Source organism: Nelusetta ayraudi, unplaced genomic scaffold, assembly GCF_046127955.1.
Source record: "Nelusetta ayraudi isolate G7.1 ecotype Tasmania unplaced genomic scaffold, CSIRO-AGI_Nayr_v1 ptg000017l, whole genome shotgun sequence".
NCBI lineage: Eukaryota > Metazoa > Chordata > Actinopteri > Tetraodontiformes > Monacanthidae > Nelusetta > Nelusetta ayraudi.
The window spans coordinates 5,411,076-5,433,671 of NW_027466067.1; the positions used below are offsets into that span (position 1 = coordinate 5,411,076).

The 22,596-nt window shown below is 41.8% G+C and overlaps 3 protein-coding genes and 1 long non-coding RNA gene across 5 annotated transcripts; 2 read left to right on the forward strand and 2 right to left on the reverse strand.

Annotated features, from left to right (window-relative positions):
• Positions 1-271: 271 nt before the first annotated feature.
• Positions 272-21,303, reverse strand: LOC142887421 (uncharacterized). 2 transcript variants are annotated; one of them, XR_012926537.1, is made up of 3 exons: positions 21,245-21,303; positions 19,660-19,816; positions 272-544 (listed from the first exon to the last, which is right to left on the reverse strand). It is a non-coding gene; the product is annotated as an uncharacterized LOC142887421 (long non-coding RNA). The 2 variants fall into 2 exon arrangements; XR_012926538.1 differs by lacking the exon at positions 272-544 and adding an exon at positions 17,775-18,022.
• Positions 11,656-13,425, reverse strand: LOC142887408 (adenosine receptor A1-like). The gene is made up of 2 exons (XM_076025051.1): positions 13,092-13,425; positions 11,656-12,804 (listed from the first exon to the last, which is right to left on the reverse strand). Exons 1-2 carry the CDS (start codon positions 13,418-13,420, stop codon positions 12,234-12,236), a joined length of 900 nt encoding a protein of 299 aa, XP_075881166.1. The 5' UTR covers positions 13,421-13,425; the 3' UTR covers positions 11,656-12,233.
• On the forward strand, positions 15,863-18,037 carry LOC142887420 (adenosine receptor A1). The gene is made up of 2 exons (XM_076025068.1): positions 15,863-16,694; positions 17,372-18,037. The coding sequence occupies exons 1-2, from the start codon at positions 16,339-16,341 to the stop codon at positions 18,012-18,014; spliced, it is 999 nt and encodes a 332-aa protein (XP_075881183.1). The 5' UTR covers positions 15,863-16,338; the 3' UTR covers positions 18,015-18,037.
• On the forward strand, positions 20,609-22,521 carry rplp2 (ribosomal protein, large P2). The gene is made up of 5 exons (XM_076025063.1): positions 20,609-20,727; positions 21,722-21,845; positions 21,966-22,014; positions 22,108-22,206; positions 22,393-22,521. The coding sequence occupies exons 2-5, from the start codon at positions 21,723-21,725 to the stop codon at positions 22,467-22,469; spliced, it is 348 nt and encodes a 115-aa protein (XP_075881178.1). The 5' UTR covers positions 20,609-20,727; position 21,722; the 3' UTR covers positions 22,470-22,521.
• Positions 22,522-22,596: the final 75 nt, after the last annotated feature.

Genomic DNA, 22,596 nt, shown 5'->3' on the forward strand with positions numbered 1-22,596 from the left:
ACATAATGATCTTGTCATTTTACCTGCAAGTCCTTTCTTGAACAGTTGCTTGATGGATTCAATATAGCAATAATGACAATAACAATGATGAAGATATTTATATAAAAAAAAGGCTTTTTAACCACTTTTACATCAATGGGTCACACCGGCCGTGACTATCAGGCTGTGGGTCCGCCTGACCACACTAATTAAAGCTTTCCCTCGGACACTTATTGGTTTAGCACCACTTGGCCACTGACCCAGGAAGGAACACAGCGGCAGCATTCAGAAAAACACACACACACACACACACAAACACACACACACACACACACACACACACACAAACACACACACACACACACACACACACACACACACACACACACACACATCGGGCCTCAGATGTGATGGCGTGAAGAGGAGATCTTAAACTATGGTGACCTGGTGAAACAACCAAAAAGTTTTAGTTGGATTGGTGACGTAACTGTCTTCAATCCAGGCCTCTTTCACATTGCGACTCCGGAGGGCCATGGCTGACGTGAGCAGAGGTCACATCCGGATCCTGTTTGGAGGAAGGTTGTTCAGTCACGAAGGGGAATCCAAAAAATAAACACAAAACAAGTGTTGTGAATGTATGCAGCAAACCACACCCATTCAGCCACCCTCAGCTCTCCCGGAGGGTCACATGACCTGACCTGTAAGAGGATTTTTGACCCGGCACCAGGTCCCCACTGTGGCCGGAAACCGACCAGTGTAGTGACCCTTCAACTGGGATTATTGTAATCAGACGCCCGCCATATGGGAGCAGTTTGAGGATTTTTCAAGGAAGGTGCATCCGCTGCAGATGAATCGGATTGGCTCATTCATTCGCTCAAGCAAAAGTGAAGCTGACCATGTAGGAATTAATAGACTTTCTGGATAAGAAGTGTTGTACAGAGAAAATGACTCAAACAGAGATCCTACAAAGGTACAGACAAGAATTCAAAACCTAAAATAAAAAAAATAAAAAATATATGCATGTATGTATACATATATATATATATATATGTATGTATGTAACAAATTAAAACAGTGACAAACTTCATAAGAAAATTGAAATCCCTTCGGTTATGATGATTTATACTTAATTTTACTGTTAGAGGGGGAAAGACATCAAAGCTAGGGCAAAGATAAAGTTTCGACGTAAGATAACCAAAGCAAGGCGGGGCTAAATCATATAGATTTTCAGAAAAGGCCAGGAAGGGCTCTTTCAAAGTGCAATGTTCCCAGTTGACCAGCAGATGCTGCTGTGCCCCCAGAGAGAGGAAGGGAACAAAGCGCTGAGCAGCCGCGTGGCACCAGGGGGCACATGCTCAACCCAAACCTCTGCGCATATGAAAGGAGGCGGGTGGAGAGTTCGAACTGCCAAAGAGAACAACAGCAGGACAAAAAGAGAGAATAAAAATGGTTTCTGTCGCGGCATAAGCGCACATTTGTCGCTCATCCACAACAGTGCACACTGCTGTCCTGCCTGCCGACTGCAGTCAAGGTCCCAGACTGAACGGCTTGCGGGCGAACCCTTGGCAGCAATATGGCAGTTGGCAGGCAGCCCGATGAAGGCCAGCGACCTCAAGGCAGCGAGCGGGAAGCCGTCCGGATCTTAAAGAGACAGAACCTGCAGCAGAGTCTCTCACCACAGGCCACGTTTTTTGAGTCAGCTTTGTTTAATTACCGTGAGCCGGACTGTAAACACTGCGGAAAAGCCACGAGAAGCCAAAAGGGAGAGGCTGAAAAACCAGCCCACGCTATAGGAGCGACTGCAACAACATGGCCGAGTGAAATGACAACACATGAATCAAAAGTTACTGCGAGGACGGGGACCATTCAAAGCAGATGTGCAAACAGTAAACCCCGGGAGAAATTATGGTAAATACGTCCGTAGAACGTGGGGCCGTGTTTGCAGACAGGGGCACAATGATGTTTTAGCTCAGCCCCGCGGGCTAAATGACTCTTAGTGGCGCAAACCCGCTGGCATTGTGGAGCCGCGCAGGTAAATGATCGACTCCGAGGGCCTGGAGAACGGCAAACAGCGCAGACGAAACAGGAAAGTCTGGGATCAATGAGTCTGTCCACAGAGGAAGGATTGTTGGTGGTGGAAGGTAGAGGGGAAGAAAGGAAGACAATGGCAGGAGGTCTCTGCCATTTATTATAAGCTGCAAAGAATGTATGCAGGGGCAAAAAATAGTCTTGACAATAGTACAGTGGAGCGGGTGAGGTCAGAGAGGTTTACTATTCTTAGATTGTTTACGGTCGCTGGAGAGTAAAGCGACTGTCATGGCCTGAGGATGGCACTACAGGAGACCCCAAAATGAAGGGGGTCTCCTGTTGGGGAGGCTAGCTAATGTTGGTAATGTTAGCCCCACAAAGAACAAAACACAGTCATCTACATATATATGTCTTTTAGAGAGTTGAGTGGAAAGCAACCATAGCTAATGCCTCAGGTCTATTAACGGCTACAGTTTAGATTGAACCTCCAATCACAGCACACATGGTCTTACTCTGACCTATACTTCAGACACAAAACACAAGTGACTCTCAAGTCGATCTCAGAACACAAAGCTTTCTCTGTCAGCTTCAGAAAATTAGACGCGGCGCTAGTTTTCAGACAGTAAGGGTACTCTGGTCGTCTGTCCCCCCAAGGGACGTCTTTTGAAAGCACTTTGCATTATGTCATCTGCTCAAGTCGAAAGGAAATGCAGAAAACGTTACGCAAGCTGACAAAAACCATCAAAAGTGTAAAACATTTTTGTCTTCAGTGTCAGGGGACTCACAAGGAGAACTAAGAAAGGGAAGCTATTACCACAAGAATCAGACCATACCTCTCCCTGGTAGATGCAAAGAGACTCAATGATTCTTGGCTTAGATTTGGTCTTTAAACCATATTACATCTCGCTTATCCTTCAAACTCTCCCTCTGTTTTGCCATTCACATTTAGGTTGCTGTGTGACTTGATTTATATGCAACAATAAAGGCCTCAATAAAATGCTAGTGCTCTAAAATAACAGGGAATCATTTCAAACTAAGTGAAACTAAGAGCTATGCTAACTAAAAACTAGCAAGTGCCTTCTTTCCCGGAGATTGTGGGCACTGGGCAGGCAACTAAAGTTACACAGTCCGACACCAGGCAACTCAAGCAGCCATGTTACAAGCTAGCAAGTCATTCTTACCAACATAGGTAAAATGAAAGGCAGAAACTGATTTTGAGACTAAAATTCCAGACATAGTTAAACTACACAAAGTTGCTCTAAAGGTTTCTTTTTTTTAATCTTGTTCTTCAAGTTTGTAACCCAGAATTGAACCTATTTTATCAGTTCTTCCTCTTCCTATTCATCCCTGGATTTTCTTCTCACTGCTTTTCGGCCTGCGAGGCACTTGGGGCTGCATTCAATGTTATGATAGGTGCTGTATTAATCAAATACTATGTGCAGTACTGTTATCAGTAGTAGCAGTAGTACTAAAGCCAAAAGGAAAAAAATCCTGCAGCACGTTTCCTGCTTTCTCTGAGTCTGTCTCCAAGGGTGACGGCAGCTTTTTAAGAACCGACTCCGCCAGCCACAGAGCAGTGCTGTGAACTGGTGTTACCCGGGGAGCTGATAGAGCAGTCAGTGCCCCTCCAGAGTCCCAAAGAGAGAGCCGCAGAGTGGCAGGAGACAGTGCAAAGAGCCAGCACTCCCTGCGGAGACTTGTCCCTTCGGCGTTTCTTTTCTTTTTTTTTTTTTTTGAAACTGTGCCAATGGAGGCTGGCCTTAGCCCCTGCAGCTGAAATTTTTTACAAGCTCAGTCTTCGAGAGCAGGAAGAGGAAGACAGAGTAGGGATCCGCAGGGGGAGTTTGCAGCTTCTCCAACCTGCCGCGAATCTTGGTTTTTTTGCTCTGGGTTTTGCTCCTGTCTTTTTTTTTGAACGCCAACGTGCACAAAACTGACGTCATGAGACGACATGGGGACAGTGAGGATTCAAAGTGCATTTAATAATGTTATAAAAAAAAAAAAAACCCAGAAGAGCCTGTGACGTCACACAGAGAGCTGTCCTGGATATTGCCTGAGGAAATATACTTATGAGCAGATGCGACAGAGGGCAACGGACACGTACAAAAATTAAGTTTGAATCTTCAGGACCTGTACTTTGGATACCATAATGATATTTTTGTTTATTTTATTTTTTATTTCACAGTGAATGCTCATGGGAAAACATAAAACTCGGATTTGCTTTTTTTTTTTTTTTTTCCCAGAGACGACTGCTCCTTCGCCCTGATTATTATTTTTTTTGCCTCAGCTTTCCAAAACACATTTTGTCTCATGAGGACCTGATGTGGTAAACAAACCGCTGATACGGTTTGAATAGCAAACATTTGTGATGATCTTCAGAAATCAGTGGTTTCTGCTCATGTCCCCTTAACTTTGCAGCACGTTAACTCAAAAACCAAAACAGGCAGGTGCAGAACTACTAAAGACATGCACGGTGGCTACTAATATATGGGAACTGTGGAACGTGCACTACCCGGGAATACCGCCAGCTGCTGACAAAAGGCTTCACTGGCCAGTTACTGGGAGAAGCCTTAAACACATTTGCTCCGAAAGCGCTTTCGGAATATCTGAAGCTGAGCTGTACGTTAATTTGTCAAACCAGCAAACTAAGCATGTAAGTATTTACTTCAATTCTTCTACCCAAGCTTGTTCCTCCGGCTGCCCAAAATCCCACAGCCAAGTGACAGGACATATAATCTACAGTTCATGTGACCGCTCCCGCCCTCTGCCCCGCGAGCCAAACTCTGTGATTTTTATTCACTTTTCTTCCCCTCTTTTTTGGCAACGGGCGAACCCTCAAACGCTTCTCCTCTTGCAAACTCCATGTGGATTTCATATCTTTTGCGCGAACATGAGCGCACTCGCTCTGTGACTTTGTGATCTCTTTTCCTGCTTTGCTTTCTCTGCGCCCTCTCTCCCTCTTTGGCAGCGGGGCCAAAGTGGGCAGGCAGAGCGAGAGGAGGCACGGCCCAGAACCTCCTCTCAAGCCCCAGCCCCTGCTGAAGAAGAGGGGCTGCCGGTGGGCAACGACGCTCAGCCGATCTCTCGCTGGCGAAAGGGAGGGATGTGGAAATTCATTGTTGTCGCATTTCTAACGCCTGCCACGGCCTAATTCTCTGCCGATGAACACTAGCCTGACCTGTACTAAAACAAAACCCCTCAACTCCAGGTATTTCTTGTTTTTTTTTTTGTTTTGTTTTTTTGCTTCTTCTGCCTTTGTTCGGGCCTCCTTGCTCCTTGAACTATGCCTTTATCCGTTTTTGTCTTCCTTTTACACTTTTAGACCTTCAGCACTGTACACGTGTCTGCTTTGCCTCCACTAAACCAGCTTCTTGGCGTCCCCTATTTTGTTTTTTGTTTTTTTTTTCCATTTGGGGACATACCAAAAAGTTTGTTTTAAATCACGTCGTGTATCGAAATGAACGTATTGAGGAATAAGGAAGAAAGCATTGCAAAGCATACTTTAACGAGTAGTACCAGACTTAGCATGGCACACAAAAACACGTGGCATAGCGTATATGTATGCCGCCTTGCATTACACAGTTTAAAAGTGTAATGTAAGACACAGTTCAGTCAGTAATATTTAACTGTGATTTACTGTAAAGCCAACTCGCAAGGACAATACAAGTCCTGTGGCTTTGTCATGATTTGCTGTGTCGATCCGAGAGGCAACATGTAATCTGTTTGAGCTGTGGCAACTGTTCACCCCGACTATCGCCACAAAATGAGAGAGGATCCCGCAAAAGGGAATGGGATAGATGCAAATTCATTTTTGCAAATGTTGTTTGATACAGCTGTCAGCAAACCAGAGCAAAGCAGATGGCTTTGTTTGAGCCGTTGTTCTGTACGTGAAGGGACTTGTGTCGTTGGAAAAAAAGAGAGAGAGAGAAAAAAAAAAACAGGTTATTTTGTTTTCATACTTTCTTTGGTAAGAAGAAGGTCAGAAGCTTCAGCATGGTCCGAGATTATTTAGGTTAGATAATACATTGCGTCAAAATCAGGAATTAAAAATAATTTTGTAAACATGCTTTCCCTCGCTTTCTTTCTTTTTTGTTTAAACGTTCATCGAATACAAACCAGACTTATTGCAAACGGACTGTGCAAACATTTCGGCCAATGCTACCTGCAGTCTTGCGAGGTTTTTGTTTGCATACAGTCGACTCAGCGTTTGCATTTGTGTTACACTGATAGTGATAAGGGCACACATAAAGGTGAAGGGAGGGCGAAGGCAAAAAAAAGAAGAAAAAAAATCTTCATCCGGCGCTTATCCTCGCTTGAACTCGCTTTGCTGCCTGATAAATGTCTGGTGTTTATTTGCATTTTCTCTCCCTTGCCAGGATTCTGCAAGGTTAAGAAAATCGCAGACTAATTTTTTTCAGCGTGTGTTGTTTTAACAGGTCGTGCTGCTTGCACACATTCACAGCTCCCTTTTGGTGAGCAAAAGTTGTACTGCTGTGAACAGGACTAGACCTGACTCTCATTACCACTACTATTTGAGAGCCAAATAAATTCTACTTGAAACAAGGACAGTGGTGGAACATCTGGAAGGTCCAGATGTTCCACCACTGTCCCTGCATTCATTTTTTTTTTTATCTAATTTTAGATTGGCCGTGCTCCTGTGACAGGAAATGAAGCCACGTTTGACAAAAACTCTTGGATGAACCTTTCTCAAATGCCCTAAACCTTTGCCACACCGCATAACGCTGCTAACTGTAACTCAATAACTCAGTAACAATCCATAAAATGTATTTGGCAAGGCTCGTCTTAAACATGCAAATTCATTTGTCCAGTCGTTGCAAGTTGGTGGTGAATGCAGCAGAGCAGTGCCGACAAAGTAAACCTCCAGTGCTTGTAATAACAAAACAAGCTTGCTATTACTGTAAAGAATTAACATTAAACAAAGCCACAACAAAAGCCCTTTAAAACAATTAACATTTAAAAAAACAAAAAACACAAAAACAAAACAACAGCAAAATGTGATGTCAAAAAAAAATTGTTTTGACTCTGAAGGATTGCTCACAAGTCAAAATTGACATTTTACGTGAGCTCAGTAAAGGAAACTAGTGACAATTCAAAGAATTAGTAAATTATAATTTTAATCCAAAATTAAATTACAGTATGATGGGGATGTTTTCAATCCACTTTAGAGTAACCTCAATCTCAGCTAAGAATGCACAAAGTTCTACTTATGAAGAGCATATTTGATGCAGGCATATCCCAAAATCGCATTCCTCGCGACTTTTCTCTAAACATTGCACACCAGTGCATAAGTGAGATTTGTTCACACTGAGCTCAAAATATAAAATGATGGAAATGTCACATCATCAATACAAACCACACTGATAACGTCCCAAAAGCGCCCTGTTAGCATTAGCAGGCTTGCTAGGATTAGCATTCGCAAATTAGTTAACATACGTCATACGATATTGCATCACTATTTTCTCAGGATGTGCCAAATTAAAATGCAAATTAAAATAGTATTAGAAGAAGTGGCTGTTAAGAAACTGCTACTTCCTGTTAGCGCAAACATACAGTTTGTTAGCTGGAACAACACTAACAATCAACAAACAGTATAGTATAGTGTTTACAATATTTTTTGATGCATTTTTTTTAAAGACTCTATGAGTCTATGGGACAATTGTATTTAAAAACCACTGTGGAGGAGGTATGTGTGTAATCACTCAAGAAGTTACCTCGCAAAGTTACGATAAAGATCCGTGGAACACAGAGTTTATTGCAGGGGTAAGGGACTAACACTAACATTGTTTGCAATGTTGTTTCTCACAACTAAATGTCACTAAACTTTACATTCTGGTCCGTTAATTTTCACCTCTCATATCAGATTGTGGGGAGGAGCACTGGACATAACTGCTGCAGCATAGGTGATCGTCAAGTATTGCGTGGAAAAGCATCTTGAATATACAATAGTATGTCCAGACATTAAGTTATTCACCCGTCGCACTGAAGTATTGAGTCGGCCTCAAAGGAGATAAATATGTAATGCCCCGGTAACCATGACTTCTTGCCTTCAAGATTATGGTTTAACATATCCGGAGGCTCCTACAAAACACAAGAGCACAAGCGCATGTGAAAGTAAGTCCTTAACACGGCAACAATGCTGTGCATCTGGCAGGAAGCTGTGTGCCACTATACTTTATTATGCGGTATCGTACATCCTTTCTGACATGGCATCCTCTCATTGCTTGGCTGCCAAACACACTCCTCCCCCCGCAGTGATGGGTTCTGCCATGCAGCATCTGCGACATCAACCCCTTTTTGTCTCAGCGAGACTCGACTTGGCACGCAGACAATGCTCGTTTTCTTGGCACCAAATATTGGAGAGGAGAACTAAATAAAGAGAGAGACCTTAGCCTCGGTCTTTAGCCTCACAGCCGTTCCCCCCCGTACTCCGTCGACTACAATGGACCAACGCCAGTTTGCGCTGGGGTATTTTCTTTTATTTTTATATTTCTCTTTTTGGTTTCTGCCACTGACTACTTAATGTTAAGTTTGGGCAGCCACAGTTAAACGAGCTAAATGTTTACGACTGTAGCAGGAGCTTCTCGAGGCATCTCGTGCGGAGCAACAGTGAGTGACTTTGTCAGCCGCGTTTTGATGTACTTGTGCTGAATAGCTCTTCAAGGAAAGATCATGGTTTCAGAACATTACTCCTTTGTTTTAGGAAAGCCATTCCGTGAAAGTCATCAGCTTTGGTAGGTCACTTTAAAGATTGAAAACAGAACCATAATAGAGGTCTCAGTATGTGTTTGTCTCAGGGAAGCTTCTGGTAAACAATGTTGCTCAGCGATTTCAAGCAGTATTAGTGAAAATAGAAAAAAAAAAGGTAAGAATGGCTCCAAACACAAACTCCTGCATTCCCATGGCTAGCTGACTGGCTGGTCAGTTCTTGCAGAGCAATCTAATTAATATCATATTGTTTTTATTGCTGTGCAACCTCTGTCCAAATCGTGGTGTAAGATACAGTGGTAAACTATGTTAACATCTGGTTGTACTCATGGGAGTCTAACCAAGGCTTCTCCATCAACTTTTCTTGCTTGTCCACATAACTTTTCTTCTGCAAAGTTTGTTGTGTTCCTGTGCCACTGAATCCACTTTACCTTGATTCAACAGCTGGAGGAGTTTGATACCGTTCACCATCTCATCCATTCGACATTTCAATTCAAGCCTTCCCACTTACTGATGGCCCTGAGGCTTTTCCTTATGGCCCGATGAGCATGCCATGGCATCGCAGCCACACAGCCGGCCAAAACATTTCAATCACTGTCGCTATTAATTAGGCCAAAGAGGAATTCAGAATGTTAATGAACTGCACTGCCGCTTTTCAGCGTCAGCGGTTCTCATGCTAATTTATGCAAAGTGCCCGAGCCTTCTGCATGGGTTTGACCGTCGCCTACCATAACACTGTCTGGCCTCAATCCACTCAGCCAAAGTATGGCTCTGTCAGGGCCCAGACAGCTCTGGCCCTGATTGTGTCCAGCTGGCACAGCAAGCAGGCCGAGCATTCAATAGACTTGAAGTGGCTTTCACACTGAGCAAAAAAGGGCAATTTTCTGGAGTCAACCTTTTAGTGAGTGACGAATCTCAAGTAACAGCAAAAAATTATACAGTGAACTTTGGCAGGAGTTTGTAAATGGTTAAACAATTAACTCTCTAAACTAAAATTATAAAGTGATTATAAAGTGAATTTTGTATTTTTCCCTCTTTTTTGCATTTTAGAAAAATGTCACTCTGAAGACCAAATAGGCAAACTAGCCTCGGACAGGCACTAGCTTAAACAGCTGTCCTTCATTACAGAACAACTTTCACTTGAAATGAGTTTTAGCTGGTGTGGTTTCACAAATGACCATGTCCATGTGCAGTTATGGAAATACAAGTTGCGTTTAACATGGAAACTTTCAGGGGGTATTCTTGGTAAAACAACTCACAGTATCATGTGAGAAGTTACTTCATGATGTGCCTGTTTGCCTCTTCTGTCAATATGCGTGAGAAAAAAAATGTCAACCAATTTGATTTCATGGTTGTGGTATAAATCTCCCTTTCTTCTTTTCCGCTCCTCTTTTGTCCGAAACTGATGAAACAGGTTTTTGCCTGCTGCCTTCAGAAGACTGTCCTTAAGGCTGAGGTAGTAGATTGAATAGTTGTGGGGTCTGAGTCCTCCCTCTGTGATAACTATACAATCTACTGTCTTTCCTGAGGAGACAGGTTGATCTACTGTCTAGAGAGTGAACCATTCATCTCATTCTACAAGAGGAAAAGACTAAACATGGACAACAAATGGATTGGTCAGGTTTAAATTCTGAAAATGTGCTCATCCATCTTGCTAACCTCTATCAGAAGGCATTTTCAATTTGTGCTTGAATTTCATTCAAGTCTTGCTTTTCATTGCAATGAGGCAGAAAGCGACTTCTACCTTTCAAAGCCCCACAAGAGGAAAAAGAAGAAATACAGGAAATTACTGTAAACGATTTGCTAAGAGATTAGCAGGGATGCTAATCTTTTTTTTCTTTTTTTTTGTTAGAACCAAGGTATATTTTCACATTGACAGGACAAAGTACAACGATGAGGGCTATCTCGTTGGACAATGTCTTCCCACTGAAGTGCCTACGGACCTTTTTAAAGTGTATTTTGACCCCACAGCCAATTGTTGCTCACCAAAGGGCTGCATACATTACATTACAAATGCTTTCCATGGGCTCTTTCCTTGATGGATACATCATAGAAACCCCAACGCTATAGGAAAGGCACCAGCTGATGGTTAGGAAAACATTGCTGACAGAACAGAGATGTTTAAAATTTTTGATCAATATGTGTTAAAGTCGTCGTATGAGGTGCTGTTCTGGCCATTGCTGGCCGAAGTTGAGCCTTGCAAGGTGAGGTAGTAGGTTGTATAGTTTGTGGGATGGAGTAAATCCTACTCAGGTGGTAACTATACAGTCTATTACCTTTCTTGAGAGGTACAATGAGTACTTGGAACAAGCTCATGCTGATGCACACTCAGAGGCAAAGATAATCATCGCTCTGTGAAGTAATAGTGCTATGATGAAACAAGATCAACCTTTTGAACAGGAAGATGGTCAGTGTTCCAATCTGTTGCTATTGCAGTGGAAATATTCAAAGATTTTAGAGTATCATTTTTGTTCTCAGTAAAAGTTGTAAGACAGAAAGGCAAACTTTCTTTCGTTGTGATAAAAGTGTGATCGAAGACATACCAGGCCATCAAGTGCGGTTTGCGCAATTTGCTTTCTCATATGTTGTCTTAAACCAATAAAATTTGAGGTGACAAAAACCTTTTTGACCTTTTATTGGTGTTGTTGGTGGGCGGGGAATGGGGAGGGGCAGACAATACATAGATTTTTGTCATTAGCCATTGAATCTTCTTTTAACTACAAAAAAAAAGTAATAAAACCATATACACAAAAATAACTTATGGTTCAGAAATAGGAGGGAAAGTCTCTATGAACCTTTAGAAAAGCTAAAGAAAACTAATAAGACAAATATAACTCTGCTACTCGTACACTCAAAAGTTTTTATCAGTCATCACTTACACATTTTTTTCTTGACCTGACAGCTGGTATAGATAGCAAAGAGGTTGTTTTTCTCTTAACTTTTAGATGCACATAAAGCTGTGGAGCCATCGAGGTTCCATCGTGCAAATGAACCACAAACATACTGTAAGTTCTTGTTTAGAAGTGACAGGGTTGTGCTTGCCGTTACTGCTACCCACAGGTAAAAAAAGAGTACTGCAATTGACTGCAAATGAAAGCCATTGCATCTGCAACGTAGCTCCAGTTCCCTGTGATGCTGCCGACGAGACTTCTGCACTTGAAACCAACAACAACCAAACTTGAACAGAAATACTGAATTGAAACTTGATGTTGAAGTGAATAGGTAAAGGGGAAGTTTGCCTGTGTTTCACTTATAGACAGTCTTTCTCAAGGAACACCCACGCATGTTTACTGACATACACCTAAAAAAGAAAACACACACACATGAATTTCCAAAGCTTTTTGTGTGCACAGGGAGAATTTATTTACTATACTGACATTCTGTACAATTGTCAGTCAATTAAAGATATATTTTAACATATAATATATGTATATTTATTGTACTTTCTAAAAAGGATGAAGAAAAAGAAAAGAGTCACTGCTGTTCCTACTGTGGACCTCTCAACGTGCAATGTACCGTCTCCATTTCTTCACGTATGCCGCCTTGATCTTCGGTATTTTAAACGCATACACAACTGGGTTGACGGCAGAGTTTGCATGGGAAAGCAGAATGCCAATGTAGAAGGCTTTTACTGGTACATCTTCGCTCGTCCCGAAGTGAATGATACTGTTCATCAAGTGGAGAGGAAGCCACGAGATGGCAAACAGTGCCAAGACGAGGGAGAGAGATCCTGCAAGCTGTTTCTCTTTCTTCAGATAGTCTTCAGACTTGTTTTGGGCAATGTTGCCCGGTTTTTCGCGAAGGCTTCCTCGAATGGTGCAGAAAATGTAGACGTATAGCACCGTCATAACGAAGAGGGGCAGCAGTGTGCAAAGTAAAAAGTTGAAGTATACCAGGTACGACATGGGGATCACTGTTATGAACCTGCAGACAATGGTCTCGTTGGCACGGTGTGGCAGGGTGTTGAAGTTGTTCCACCCAAACATCGGGGTAAAACCCAGGGGTATGGCTAAAATCCAACATGCTGCCACCACTGACCATGAATGTGTTGGTCCAACAGTCTTTTTGTATCTAATAAAAAGAACACATCAAGAGATTACATGAAGTATTTCGCAAAAAAAAAAAACAATACAAGAAATTACAAGAACATCCAGTACTGAATATTAAAAGGCATTTTTGTGTGGCAACTTATGCTTCTTAATATTTGCAAGTTGAGCCAAAAGGTGAATGATGATCTTCAGATGTACATTTAAATGGTTTACATTAGCCTCCCAAGGCCATGCAACACTGCATTTTGTGTTCAATTTCTGCAAACTTGCATGAATGAATGTATATTTAAGGGGGGGAAAAGGACTTACCCAAGAGGAGTACACACACGAAAGAAGCGATCCAGTGCGATAGCCATCAGACACAAAACTGAGACGAGGGTCAACGTGATGACCACGCAGCTGAGAAACAGACAGCCGTGGACAGAAGTCTCGGCTCGACCGTCCACTGCCACGGCCGACGGGATGGCCACGCAGCCAACCAAAAAGTCGGCCACAGCCAAGGAGACGATCAGGCACATGGTGGGCTGCTTGAGGGTCTTAGGGGACCAAAGAGCCAAAATGACAAACATGTTGCCGAGGCAGCAGAAGACAGCAGTCAGCACCTCCAAGGTCGTGTAGATCACTTCACAGATGTCCATTCTTTCACCTCCACTTTTTCTCCCGACTGTGAGCAAGAGCCTGTACGTACTGGACTGTTTATGTCCGGTCTTGTGAAATGCTGAGGAAGTATCAGGCAGTGAGACAGGTTGTTTTGTTTTTTTTCATGCTTGTGGTTTCTTTGCTCGAGTGGTTTCCGTTTGGATGTGCTGGCCACACATTTGGGTTAGTTAATGAAAAGAACTAACAACTGCCAATGATCATTTGTCATCTTACACAGTCTTGACTAAACTAAATAAGCTAAACTAAATAATAAATGTTTTTTTCATCCTCCTTTCCTGTTTGTGTTCATGCCGGAGTTGCTTTGTGAGCGGAACAGTTGTCCACAATGACATTTATACATCAACATGACTCGGCTTTTTACACATGCCAATTTCCTAATATAATGTATAAAATCAAATAAATATATTTTTAAAATTCTGAATGAAAATTCTAATGACAGTATTTTTTTTTATCTGATTCATGTCTATGTTTAATGCATGCTGACTTCTCACTTTACTTGCAAAAACCACAGCAGTTCCTCTGCCCACCCCACTTTTGGAGACCTGTGGTTGCTCAGCAAAAACTACTCATCAAGTGACAGCCGTCCCTTCAATATTCATTTTATAGCCATGGGGAGACCAATCTCTGACTTCTCAATATTTCGTTAACTCCACGACTTCCCAATCTTTCTTTAAAACTGTTATTTGTAAGAATGGTTTGATGAGCCGTGGCCCTGTGATGAACTGCCGACTTGTCCAGGGTGTCACCCTGCCTTCGCCCTATGACAGCTGGGATAGGCTCCAGCAGACCCCCGTGTAAATGGATGGATGGATGGGTTGATGGCTTTGATGAGCTATTACAGTGCTACCTGGCAGAGGTGGCGCCTTTGATGGGACTTGCCATAACCTGAGCATGCTGCCTGGGTTGCACATTGAAACTGGCATGCATGCAGTTCAACTTTTGCCACATCAAGTGATGATCGTTACCATCTATCTATGGTCAACAGCAAAACAAGTAGTATTTTAAATAGGTGTCAGTGCTCCTTCGATGACACATTTGACTTGGTACGTGTTGCCGGACACAAACACATATATTCAGGGTCTCTGTTTTTTTTCAGGGTAAAAATAATTTTACATTAAACTAAAAAGCTCACTGAGGATGTTGACAATAATTTTGCTGATTGGAACCGGTAATAGAAGCTTCGCTGTCATGTAATCCCTGTAGTGCATCTGCAAGCGGATCCCTGCAAGGCCATAATCAAATTCATTACTTCTGCTTGTGGATGAAAATGTGTTGTGTGATGCAGCCAATGAGAGTAAATACATCCATTAATTTTGCGATAAGAAAAATGAAGAGAGGGAGTCAGAAGAGTTATAGTGCATGGATAGGAAAGTTCAAGCTCCTTATGTGACCCAAGGTGCTGAATGTGAAGCTACATCCTTGAGATTCTTAAGAAAAAAAAGTCTGTTCACACGGACTCATTAGAGGAAGTGTGCGATGAATGTGTGATCGAGGACCAACACCATATGAAAGCAGTGAACAAAAACAAAAACAACAACAAAAAAAAAAACACTTCCAGGAAACACCAAAGTTACATAAACAAAACAAATCAACACCACACAGGACTTGACATTTGGCAAGCTGATGCCTTTCCATCTGTTTAAATTACTAGCTATGAGTTATCGCAATAGATAAAGATGTGTGAGCATGAATGCATGTATTTTCATAATATCACAGAGTAAATTAGGTCAGTGCAAGCGTTACTTTGGAGAAGCATTGAAAGGATAGTTCACCAAGCATCACCAACTCACCACTATGCCAATGGTGGCTCAGGTACTCTGCTGACATTTTGAACATAAATAACTGTTCTTAAGTTTCGTGGGTTGAAATAATTTCACACTATTTACACTATGCCGTGTATTCACGTGAAATTATTTGACCCCTGTTTGCTCTCTTTCTAACCAAGCCATCATTGCAGATGAGAGTTTATGTTTGATAGCCTCAAAATAAGACAAGCTGTTCCCAAAAACTATTTTAGTGCTCTGCATGTGCAAGAACTATCTTGCAGCGATAAGAATCTGAGATTGTAGCAAACATTGCAAACAACTTCCTGACGCATCGCTATAGCAATTACACTGAATGCATTTACAACTGCAATGAAATGAATGTCCTAATGCCACTGTAGACCATTTTACCGATTGCTTACTCACTGACGTTTGCTGCCAAAATCTTCTCTTGCTCACACAAACAATTAAAATACGGCATCTTCTTAATTGACTTTTTCAACAAGACACAATCGTCTTGTTGAAAGACTTTATGAATTATATTAATGAGAATTTATTGAACTAATTTGGTCATTTCTAAAGCATTGACCAATAACTATGCTTCTTTCTGTCACAACGTGTTTGCTGTAATCCTTGATGTATTTGTTAAAGAAAAAAACTTCTTGTCAAAGATTATTTCTATTTGCTTGCATTCTATGAAAAATCAGCATCCTGATTTCCCACATGTGCTCCTGAAAGAACCACAAACAGGGAGAGTACTGCCGCAGAAGGTCCCTCCCCTTGATTCTAAGCCTCATTTTTTTATACTGGTGGAAGAGAGAGAGGAAGAAGCAGCAAGGGAGAGAGTGCAGAGGAGGGAGTGAAGCTGCAGAGCTGTGCTCACTGGTAGCCAGTCCAGTCTCCAGCGTGAGCAACATGTGGATTGTGGAAGCCCAACGCCTCCTGGCCAATGGCAAATCTTTGCGTAAAGGGGCCAACAGGGGAACGTGCCGTCCCTTCAGCTAGAGAAAACCCTTAACTGAGGATGTTTTTATCGACGCAGACCCCAAAGTGGTGGGCGAAAGTTTTAACAAGCTATTTTTTAGATTTTTTCACCCTGAGCGAAGGAGGAAAAAAAAAGCCGGGCTACAACGATGTCTTCCTCTCCTGGTATCAAGCATCGGGAGAATGTGGATATGATGTACATCTCCATTGAGACGGCCATAGCCGTGGCCTCCGTGCTGGGGAACGTGCTAGTGGTGGCGGTGGTGTGCACAAACCGGGCTCTCCGCAACACCACCTTCACTTTCATTGTGTCTCTGGCGGTGGCTGACATCGCCGTAGGGGTGCTGGTGATCCCCCTGGCCATCATCATCAGCCTTGGATTCCACATTCCTTTCTACACGTGCCTCTTCCTCTCCTGCCTGCTGCTGATCTTCACCCAGAGCTCCATCCTTTCCCTGCTGGCCATCGCCATCGACCGATATTTGCGGGTGAAGATACCCACCAGGTGGTGATGTTTTTAGCGCTTTAGATATTTCAATTTCGTACACAGTTTAAACATGGGTAAATGCAAGAAAGTCTGGCAGACTTGATTTTATTTAAGTGCGATGCTGTTTACAAAAAGAATTATATCTGATGCTGTTTAATTGCACCACTAAGAATGAGTGCCGTGCCAAACGATCCCCTTTCTAAAATATTTCATTAGGGTAAGTGGTATGCATTTATACGCCTTTCAGTTTTGAAAGATTTTTACTGATACAGCTGCCTAATTGCAACCGTCTATTAGATTGCTCTCACATTTATTGCTTGTAGCAAGCAAAGCAAAGTATGCTTTTAGACCCAGAGAGTCAATCAAAAGGAGGTGGATCACAGTGTCGATGTTGGACATATCCTCATATATCCTTTCCAGGTTTAACGTAAATCAATGAACCTGACGCAAAAAGCTTTTAGGCAAATTAAAATGCCCCTGTCGGCCAAACAAACTGACAGAGGTACAGTTTGTTCCCGGCTTTTGGCCGTCGTCCATAATATGTTTTGTTTACTTGCAAGATCTTGGTTTCAGTAGACATCCAATAACATTTTGGCTGGAATGTATTCAAAGAAAAGTCAATTCTGTTCAAGTGCAATGTGCCGTTTAGGTAATTAAACAAACTTCTGCGGTTCCTTTGCGATGTCTTTGCGTAGGTACAGCACCATTGTGACCCAAAGGAGGGTGAACGTTGCCGTTTTCCTATGTTGGATCCTCTCCTTTCTCACCGGATTGGTTCCGATGATTGGATGGAATACCCACGAAGACATGAAAAACCTCAGTATCTCGGATAACATTGTCTGCGAGTTCACCACCGTCATGAGAATGGACTACATGGTGTACTTCAACTTCTTCGGGTGGGTGGTGGCCCCGCTGTCCATCATGATCGCTCTGTACGGCGAGATCTTTCGACTGATCCGGCGGCAGCTCAACCGCCGCGCTGCAGCTACGAGCGACGGCGAGCGCTACTATAAAAAGGAGCTAAAGCTAGCCAAGTCGCTGGCTTTGGTGGTCTTCCTCTTTGCGGTGTGTTGGCTGCCACTGCACATCCTGAATTGCATCACCTTCTTCTGCCCAGCATGTCACGTCCCCAAGTTTGCCACATACATCGGCATTTTCATGTCCCATGTGAACTCTGCTCTCAACCCGCTGGTTTATGCGTTTAGGATAAGTCGTTTCCAAGTCACACTGATCCAGATCACCCGTCGCTGTATCCTATGTAAACCCCCGGAACCCACACCTTGCCCCACAACCAGCACTCCAGCCCTGACGAAGAAAGTGAATCCCGTGAACACTTAAAAAATGCTCTAAAAAAAAATAAATCATAGGATTGTGATATTTTGAGAACACAACAAAGAAATCCATTGATTCAATATTTGTTTATCCACTATCAGCAAAAATTTGACCCAGGCCGTTTCTGGGGTTGTGTCTCTTTCTGCATCCAAACAAAGAATTTCTATTCCTGTCTGCCTAAATTATTTTTGCTTACTCAAGTATTTTATTAAATGATTCATATTGAATTTCACATAACTGAGTGATTAAACATTTTATGTGCTAAATGTTTTGTTGGTAATTTTACCAGAATGGCAGTTACTAGATTCTCCAGTGAATGAGCAAGTTTCAAGTTCAAGACAATGTGGTCATGACGTAACATGCTGTGAAATTGCTAAATGGTGTTTGAATTGAGCAGGCCAACCTGCAGGTTTGATAGTAACTACCGCCTTCATCTAAAACAACAAAACAACAAAAACAAACAAGGGATTGTTCACCCTGAATTGAAATTTAACTGATTATTTAATTATTTACCCTTTTTCATCAGAAGTCTCTGTCAACCCTGGTGAAATGTTCAGTCGCTGTAATGATTCTGGACTTTCACAAAGGTATAAAAAAAATTAAAGTAAAAATTGTAGACCCAATGCCAATAAATGGAAACCAATGGTAACCATGTACTGAAGCAACCGCTATTTATTTAACTTAAGTTTAATTGATATGGATTCATGGATTGCACTGAAGCATGTATGAAACATCACCCTTTCATTTCATGTAGAGCATAAAAATGACCAATAAAGAAATCTTGCAAAATCTCTTCAATACTTTGGTTGTGTATCATTGTTTTTCTTTCATACACTGCAATTGTTGACATTGATGTGTAATTCTCTTCTACCCGGAAATACTGGTGCAGCTGCAGGATACTAGAAATGTAAGTAGCACATCTATGAGACGCAGAGGAAAACTAAGTGCTGAGATTTATGGAGTGAGGTCAATTAAAAGCACACAGTGTTCTGCAATGTAATGCTTCACGAAGACCATTCCAATTAATATAGGAGGCCCGAAAGGCCCTGGCACCATCAGAGCAATCCAGCCTTTGCTCTTTATCGCTGGACTTAGGCACCTCTTCAGCTAATTCAGCTGGCTTGCGCCATATCTCTATAGCTGTGACTGAGTGGTGAAAGAGGCTCTCGACCACTGGACAAAATTACACCCACAGTTAAATGCTGAAGTGATTTATTCAGATGCTAAAGCGCCTGCTAGAGCTGCTCCCATTCTGCTTTGTCATCAGTTTGAATTCTGCCTGTTTTAATCTATGTTGCCACTTCAAGAGCTTTAATTAAGAGCAGTGTGGTGTTTCTTTTTTTTTTTTTAAACAGTTTCAGAATTTAAACATAGGTTTTGTCCATCATCTATGCGCTTCACAGTTACTGTACATTTTCTCTTGTATCAACTGTCAGCTATGCTGCCCCCCCCCCCCCCCCCCCCCCCAGAGCTTTGTATTGTTATGATCACTTAAAGTTTCATTGCAAACAACCTTTCTGTCGGCCTCTGCTTACAAACATATCGTCACATATTTTACCATCTGTCACCTTTATCCCTGCCGAGGGATTTGAGAGTGCTGAGTGCAATCTAATCCCTTGCCTCCTTCTTCTTAGCGGGGTAGGTAACCAACCCTGCATTTAGCCCCGTTGCACTGTACACTCAGCCGGTCGCCCGTGGGATCCTGAGAGGGTCCGCGCTCGAAGTAGATGTGGAGCCTTGATTCTGTTTTGTCTCATCTTCATCCCAGATTGATTTGTGGAGGTAAGACAATTTACGGTACAGCCTTCCTAAAAATTATAGATTTGACATACTGTTCAAAATAAAGAATTGAACAATCTACAACATGTTTGATTTGCAGAATCAAAAAAACTGTCAAATGGCTGAGGAACACAGGGAAGAGGGAAGCGAAGACCCGGAGTCCCCAGAGGAAGAGCTGAGTGATGAAACTGAGCTCTTGCAACACTTTGGGAAATACATTGAAATCCGACGTGCACTGCCATGGAATCAATGGACATTCAGAGAAAAAGTAACCTTTTTCCTTGACCGAATTTTCTTTGGTTTTTTAGCCCTTTTTGTATTGATTTTCATTGGCGAATTTGTGTATAAAATGTGGTATGTGTCTAACATGAAGAAGATAGTAGCATTTTTGACAGATTCTGTGAGCTATCTGGTCAACTGGCTCTCCACCCAGGAGAGACAGGAGGAGCTACTTGAATTGTAAAATGTGATTGAAAATCATTTCTATACTTCACTAATAAAAATAAAATAAATGTCTGACAGTATACTGCATCCTATTTTTTATTTTGTAGACAGATAGATGATTTATAAATAGAGGAACGGATAAATTAAAAAACGGATACATATGTCAAATATTTAAATAAAATATTTATAAATATATTTTAAAAATTATCAGCAACAGTAGAGAAAAATAAGATAGTATAAGATTTGTCGCTGGTGAACAAATAACATAGGCTTAAATACCCAAAAGACCAACATTCAACGTAATAACAGAGCGTAATAGTAGGCACATACGTCATTGTTATAGGTCTAAGTTGAATAGCTACAACACACGTCCGTCAGCTACTTACACCAATCAAATGGATGTATTCCTCTGTTTAGCCTGTTTCCGGTCCCTCCCCTCCCTCTCTCTTCCGGATCTTCTAGCGTGACCGACGTTTCGTGTCGTTTAGACTTAAAAGTAAGTGGTTTTATTGGAAAATAGCTTATTTTTCTCACATCTAAAGTTGTAACAACATTTCAAATGCAGCAAGAATCGCACGCCTTTGCTTAAAGCCAAGTAAATGTGGCACTGCTAGAAGCAAGACTTGTAACACGGCCGTTTCAAACCCCGGGCGCCATGCTGTCCGTGTTAGCTGTTAGCTATGGGTTTAATCTAACAGTTTGCTGCCAGGTCTGTTCTACTACAGTACAGCGGTGAACTGGGTTATAACTCAGTCTGGCGCAAAAGTATCCGAATAACGCTATTCCTAGTCACGTACACTATCGCTGTCTCTGTAAATTGGTTTATTGAAATCTACGAACGTCTATGCTAGCGGTTCTTGTGGCGTATTTATTTATTTTTGACGTGAGCCTTATTACTAAAATAATAATAATCAATAAATTGACAAGTCACTGCGCCTTTACATAACGTAACTGTCACTGTCTGCCTGGGTTATATTTTCCATCTTGTCACACCTCTTAAATAAAGCACCCACCGTATTAGGAAAGCATGCGTGTTGGCCGTCTAGTGGTAATCGGAAGTACTAAACGTTGTAAAGAGTGGGGACTCCGTTTGTTGACGTGATTTATGCTGAGAGTTTTACTTGTTTTGAACGTGAAATACGAGTTTTGTTTATTCGGTCCATAGTGCTGAGCAGAATGGAAAATAAATATTGATATGACCCGAATTGTATTTCTAAATATACCATAGTTTTGTAGCAATTATTCCAAGGATCCCAATTAGCTGGTTTCGGCTAAGATTTTCAATAAATAAATAAAAAACATTTAGTTCAGTTCAGAGAAGTTGCTATGCATTTTACATTCAACAGTGCATATCCTTGTTAGTTTGACAAATTTTACAGAATATCAAAAGATTAATTCGTGAATGAAAGATCATTGTGAATCAACTTGCATATTTCCACGCACATTTTTTTTTTTACTGTTTTCATTGATATTATTTTGTCATTTCTCAGAATGCGTTACGTGGCCGCTTACCTCCTGGCTGCTCTCGGTGGAAACACCAAGCCCTCTGCCAGTGACATCAAGGCCATTTTGGGCAGTGTAGGAATTGAGGCCGATGACGAACGTTTGAACAAGGTACGCGGTTAGCACTAATGATTGTGTGTAAATATATCAATATATATGTATATATTTTTAGAGAACGTTTCCTTTCATAAGCCCTGAATGATTGGTGTTCTATTTTTTGTTTCACTGCAGGTCATTAGTGAGCTTAATGGAAAGGACATCAATGAAGTCATGAATGCAGGTATAGGTCCTCACAATTTACATTAAGTGTGCACTTTAATATTGCAATGGAACATGACTAATGCTTTTTCCTTCTTTTTCTTCTTCTCCTCAGGCCTCTCTAAGTTAACCTCTGTGCCAGCAGGTGGTGCTGTGGCGGCACCTGCCGCTTCTGGTGGGGCCGCTGCTGCTGGTGGGGCTGCACCTGCTGCTGGTATGTGTTTACTGTTTTTACCTTCCATTAACTTAAACTGCTTTGTGCTCTCTCTTTCATAGTCATTATCATGCATGTCTGTTCCATTAACTTCATTTGCTTTGATTGTCATGAGGTCAGTGGTGTAAATTGTTAGAGACCTCAATCTGTAGTATTGACCGTTGTCTTTTAATGACTCCTTTCTAGCGGAAGAGAAAAAAGAAGAGAAGAAGGAGGAATCAGAAGAGTCTGACGAAGATATGGGCTTCGGTCTCTTTGATTAATCTGTCTTCTGAATTAAAAAGCAATAAAAATGTAAAAGGTTTACACACGAAACCTGTCTTGTCTTTAAATGTCTTTTGTGTGAGGCTCAAGAAATGACAGATGTGAAGCCTCAATGTTGAAATCGTT